The sequence below is a fragment of the Zootoca vivipara genome, chromosome 2 (assembly GCF_963506605.1).
Source record: "Zootoca vivipara chromosome 2, rZooViv1.1, whole genome shotgun sequence".
In the NCBI taxonomy this organism is placed as follows: Eukaryota; Metazoa; Chordata; class Lepidosauria; order Squamata; family Lacertidae; genus Zootoca; species Zootoca vivipara.
Genome location: NC_083277.1, coordinates 1,206,404 through 1,212,587, shown reverse-complemented (window position 1 = coordinate 1,212,587; position 6,184 = coordinate 1,206,404). Strand labels below are relative to the sequence as shown.

The 6,184-nt window shown below is 43.5% G+C and overlaps 1 protein-coding gene across 3 annotated transcripts; it reads right to left on the bottom strand.

The window, feature by feature from the left end:
- Positions 1 to 803: 803 nt before the first annotated feature.
- On the bottom strand, positions 804 to 5,489 carry LOC118081265 (oocyte zinc finger protein XlCOF6-like). Of its 3 annotated transcripts, none has more exons than XM_035107669.2 (2): positions 4,704 to 5,489; positions 804 to 3,795 (listed from the first exon to the last, which is right to left on the bottom strand). In XM_035107669.2, exons 1-2 carry the CDS (start codon positions 4,710 to 4,712, stop codon positions 2,242 to 2,244), a joined length of 1,563 nt encoding a protein of 520 aa, XP_034963560.1. In that variant the 5' UTR covers positions 4,713 to 5,489; the 3' UTR covers positions 804 to 2,241. The 3 variants fall into 3 exon arrangements, with proteins under 3 accessions (XP_034963560.1, XP_034963563.1, XP_060127120.1); XM_035107672.2 differs by having other exon boundaries at positions 4,142 to 5,488; XM_060271137.1 differs by having other exon boundaries at positions 804 to 4,555; positions 4,704 to 5,488.
- Positions 5,490 to 6,184: the final 695 nt, after the last annotated feature.

The window sequence follows — 6,184 nt, the reverse complement described above, 5'->3', positions numbered from 1 at the left end:
TCTCAACCTTTTTTGGGCCACGGCACACTTGTTCCGTGAAAAAAATCACGAGGCACACCACCATTAAAAAAGTTAAAAAATTTAACTCTGTGCCGCCCTATATTATAATTATGACTGTAAGAAACACTTGCCAAATATTGCTTTCCGGCAGGTGAGTGCTGGGTATTGGCGGCCGCCAGGCTCGTTTGCACTGAGCTTTGAGAAAGAGGAGAAATGCTTTCCGGCAGGTCAGCGCTGCCTATTGGTGGCCGCCAGGCACGTGACAATGCAAATCGCCCTTCTCATCGCCGCACGTCGCCGCACACCAGCCAGCGTTGGAACAGCGGTTGAGAAACACTGGATTAGACTGTAGAGATCCAACCAAGAACTAGATCACATCAAAACTCAACATTGATGATAATGAGGGGTGAAAAGAGTTCATTGTATAGATGGAGATTAATAAGGGTTTATTTGAAAAACACTGAATTACAATATATTCCAATAATGTTAAGGTATAAAAAGATGTTAAAAAGCTTTTGGAAATATGGGGGAGGATGAAACCTTCACTTTTACAAAGGATTTCAACCATAAAGAGGAATGTTTTCCCTAAGATACTGTTTTTATTCTAAACTAGCTGGCCCTGCACGCGTTGCTGTGCGTTAGTCTGTGAGATGGAGCGTAATATCCCCTCTTCAGATCCCCATGAGCCTCAGAGTCCCCCTGAGCAGAGGCGAGATACTGTGGAGAGGGCAGGTTTCATCCCTGTGTCTCCCCCCACCCTGTTCTGACCCATTACCTATCCCTGCCCTCTATTCCGGCCCCAATTCCCCCCCCCCGGCAGGCCCCTACCTCCACTTAGCAATGTTGGGCCTTGTTGCTGGAAAAGGCCTGTTTTCAGTTGGTTTGGCCTTCATGGATGGATGTGAGTGGTGGAGGCGGGGTTGGTGGGTGTGGTGTAGATTTCACGGGAAGGGAGGGGGTGTAGGAGGAGGAGCTGAGGGAATAACGCCATTTGTGGGCGCTGTTTTAGTTTGTGGAAAAGTAGGTCTGTACCTGCGCAGGTATGCGATGTCAGCAAGGTTGTGCGAACACCCGTTGTGTCCAAATTTCAGGACGATCGGTCAAGCGGTTTTGGAGAAAAGTGGACCCACAGTTTCACCATTTTTACATTTATATATATATAGATGATACCAATAATAAATAATACAAACAGCTTTAACGAATGGCAGAGATCAAGTATAAAATTTTGATAGATACTAAAAATAGAGGCGGGTTTGCACTGCTAGATTTTCTACTATGAGGCAGCCTCTTTGTGTTGGTTAAAAGAATGGATATCATTGGACAACACACTACTACTGGAATCTCTACTAGTGGAATCTCGATTGTCGAATGCTTCAGAAGGCAAACATTGGAGGATTTCAAACACCAACAACTGGGAAGTGAATGCTTCGATTTTTGAACGCAATTTGTAAATAAAATTATATATATATATATATATATATATATATATATATATATATATATATGTACATACACAGTGGAACCTCGGTTTATGAACACCTCGGTTTATGAATTTTCGGTTTATGAACGCCGCGGACCCATCTGGAACGGATTAATTCATTTTCCATTACTTTCAATGGGAAAGTTCGCTTCAGTTTATGAACGCTTCAGTTTATGAACAGACTTCCGGAGCCAATTACACCCATGCTTCAGTTTATGAACATTTCAGTTTAAGTACTACGTGGACCCGTCTGGAACAGATTAATCCACTTTCCATTACTTTCAATGGGAAAGTTTGCTTCAGTTTATGAACGCTTCAGTTTAAGTACTCCGCGGACTGTCTGGAACGGATTAATTCACTTTCCATTACTTTCAATGGGAAAGTATCGCTTCAGTTTATGAACGCTTCAGTTTATGAACAGACTTCCAGAACCAATTGTGTTCATAAACCGAGGTACCACTATATATATATATATATATATATATATATATATATATATATATATATATAGTAATTGAAGCACTTCCCACACTCCTTCCATTCAAACCATTTATGATTTTTCAGTTTGTGGATTGTAGGGTTTCAACTCTTAAAGCTTTTCCTGCTTGTGAGTCCATTAATGTTTCGTAAGAACATCAGGACTGAAGCTCTACGTTCCATATAAGTACGCTCCATATAAGTAAGTGGTTTTCCGTTTTTGAGTTTGCTGGTGTTTGCTAAGGTTTCCACTTCTATTGAAGCTCTTTCCACACTCCATACATTTATTTGCTTGTCCCCGAGTGAGTCTGTTGATGTCTTCTAAGATTTCTAACCTCAGTGTAACTCTTTCCACACTCCATGCAATTAAATGGTTTCTCCCCTGTGTGAATCCATTGATGAATTCTAAGATGTACACTCTGACTGAAGCCCTTTCCACACTCCATACATTCAAATGCTTTTTCCCCTGTGTGAGTTTGATGATGGATAGTAAGTGCTGTACCGTTAATAAAGCTCTTTCCACATTCCATGCATTTAAATGGTTTCTCCCCTGTGTGAGTCCGTTGATGAATTCTAAGTGCTCCACTCTGACTGAAGTTCTTTCCACACTCCATACATTTAAATGGTTTCTCCCCTGTGTGAGTCCGTTGATGAACTCTAAGTGTTCTACTATCAATAAAGCTCTTTCCACATTCCATGCATTTAAATGGTTTTTCCCCTGTGTGCGTCCGTTGATGAATTCTAAGTGTTCCACTATCATTGAAGCTCTTTCCACACTCCATACATTTATATGGTGTCTCGCCTGTGTGGGTCCATTGATGTCTTCTAAGTGTTCCATCATCAGTGAAGCTCTTGCCGCACTCCATGCAATTAAATGGTTTCTCCCCTGTGTGAGTCCGTTGATGGATTCTTAGTGCTCCACTCTGTCCGAAGCTCTTTCCACAGTCCATACATTGAAATGGTTTTTCCCCTGTGTGAGTTCGATGATGGATACTAAGTACTGCACCATCGATAAAGTTCTTTCCACATTCCATGCATTTAAATGGTTTCTCCCCCGTGTGAGTCCGTTTATGTTTTCTTAGTACTCCACTCTGACTGAAGCTCTTTCCACAATCCATACATTTATATGGTTTTTCCCCTGTGTGAGTTCGATGATGGCTTCTAAGTGCTCGGTTATCAGAGAAGCTCTTACCACACAGCATACATTTAAATGGTTTTTCCCCTGTGTGAATCCGTTGGCGATGAATTTTCAGGGATCCACTCCTGCTGAAACTCTTTCCACACTCCAAACATTTAAAAGGTTTTTCTCCTGTGTGAACCCGTTGATGGATTCTAAGTGTTCCACTGCCTCTGAAGCTCTTTCCACATTCCATGCATTCAAATGGTTTCTCATCTGTGTGGGTCCGTTGATGTTTTCTTAATGTTCCACTATCAGTGAAGCTCTTTCCACACTCCATGCATTTAAATGGTTTCTGTCCTGTGTGAGTCTGATGATGCAAATTCAGGGTGTCACTCCTACTGAAGCACTTTCCACACTCGATGCATTTAAATGGTTTCTCCCCCGTGTGAGTCCGTTGATGAATTCTAAGTTTTCCACTAACAGTGAAGCACTTTCCACACTCCATGCATTTAAATGGTTTCTCCCCAGTGTGAGTCTGTTGATGTTTTCTATGTGTTTCCCTTTCAGTAAAGCTCTTCCCATACTCCATACTTTCAAATTGCTTCTCCTCTCTCTTTCCACATTCCATGAATTTAAATGATTTCTTCGTTATTCCCATTGGACATGACCCACCAGAATTTTGACTGCCTTCTCCATTGTCTGCTATTGACCGGGGGGTCTAGGAAGAGAAGAAATGAATATTACACATCTCAATTAGCACCTCCTCTTATTTTAACATCTTGTATATTCTCTCTTGTCCTCCATGTTCCCAGTTTTTAGGAAATACAAATGAAATAATGTAATGCATTTCAGAAGCATTATCTTAGAATATTGTGGAACTCTGGGGTTTACTTTTTAAATAAAGTGGTTTCTCACAGGAAAGGGAGCTGCTCTATGTCCATGAACCTGCCCCCTATTCATCAGGCTCCTAAGTTCATCATGAAGTTCTTCATCCTCTGCACAATTATCCTCCACCCCTTAGGCCACATGTTGTCCCCTTTGACCTCCAAATGTTTATTAATCACCTGCACAGTCCCTTTGGCCTCAGGAGGTCCATACTGACCATTTTTGGAGACCCATATATAAGACAAGGCTTGGTGCTTGTGGTCGGCTGAAGGAGTGCTCAGGTAGGAAAATCTGTCAGCCTTGCATTATTGCATGGAGAGAGCTGGAGATGCAGAATAATAATAATAATAATAATAATAATAATAATAATAATAATTTAATATTTATACCCCGCCCATCTGGCTGGGTTTCCCAAGCCACTCTGGGCGGTTTCCAACCGAATATTAAAAACAGTACAGCAGCAAACATTAAAAACTTCCCTAAACAGGGCTGCCTTCAGTTGTCTTCTAAAAGTAAAATAGTTGCTTATTGCCTTGACATCTGCTGGGAGGGCGTTCCACAGGGCTGGTGCCACTACCGAGAAGGCCCTCTGTCTGGTTCATTCCCTTCCATTTCACTGTATCTGAAGAAGTGTGCATGCACACGAAAGCTCATACCAAAATAAAAACTTAGTTGGTCTTTAAGGTGCTACTGAAGGAATTTTTTTATTTTACTTCGATCCAGACCAACACGGCTACCTACCTGGTTCATTCCCTGTAACCTCACTTCTCGCAATGAGGGAACCGCCAGAAGACCCTCGGTGCTGGATCTCAGTGTCTGGGCAGAACGATGGGGGTGGAGACACTCCTTCAGGTATACAGGACCGAGGCCGTTTAGGGCTTTAAAGGTCAGTACCAACACTTTGAACTGTGCTCGGAAACATACTGGGAGGAAGGAAACCAGCTGCAGCCTGACTGCTGGGAAGGTCAGATTAAAACGCCCACCCCAATTACTATTGGTAATAATTATATGCCGCCGAGTCTCGCACCTGCCTCCTGCCACTGGCCTATCTTAGTGGAGAATCCCAGCTCAAGCCTCTCTCACTGTTCTTCCCCCTTTGCTCCTACTGGAAACTATTTATTAAATTTGTATATTTCTCAACATCTGAAGATCACAATATAAAAATATGTGTGACGCTGAAAAGGTGAATATTAAAGGTGAAGAATACTGATTGTGGGAAAGAAAAGAAAGAAGATTACTCTGGAGAAAGGAAGTGAAACCAGTGATGTTTCCGCCTCAATGGAAATAAGAAGCCAATCTTCAAATCAGTTTCATATTCCATGGCTGTTTTTCTTAGCCACGATTGTGTATTAGAATCTTAGCCACACTTTCTTCTGGAATATCAACTGGACCTCTTTCGAATAGGAGCCAGAAATCTTTTGGGATTTCACCACACACACCTTTAGTGTGGGCAGCAGCGGAGGAAGGCAGGGTGGGGGGAGGGGCAGACCTGGTGCTGCAGGCTGAGAAGACCCACTGTACCTTCCTAAGCAAGCAACTTTGGGGGCGAATGTTTTCCTTAAAAAAGCTATTTCCCAGGGGCCGGCAGAGGTTTCTACGCTACTGAGTGTGGACACCGTGGATTTATAGTGTTGTGGTCTCAAGAACTCTTAAGATCCAGTTCCAACTCCCAAGTAACTGGGCCCCTGAGCCCACTGCCCTAGGGGAACCTTCTATGCTGAGGTGAGACATCTCTGGCCCTCCAGATGTTGTTGGACACAAAGTACCATCATCCCAAGGAAAGATGGCATATGGCCAGGGATGAGGGGAGCCTTATCTGGTGGGACACACTTTCCCCTTCTTCCTCCTCCCCTGAAAACCCTGAATATCTGTATTTCGTTTCCTCCTTCTTCCATGATCTCCAATATCTTCCTGATACAGTCCAACTGCACACATTCCCAAATCATCCTGCACCACTGACTTCCTGAGGCTGCTGCATTGTGTCTAGGACACTGGCAATGGGACAGCACCTTCCACTGGATGAGAGGATAGAGGGTGAAATCAGGGCAGGCCAAAGGGCACTCAGCTCAGTCCCCTCCTTGCCCCTCTCTGCATCTGCTGCCTGAGGGGGCTGCCTCAGTCTCCCTCACCGTGGAGCAGGCCCTGAGAACAGCCTTCTCTCTGCCCCCCCCCCAATACAGGAAACATGACAAAGAAGACCTTGGAGTGTCACCCTTATCAGG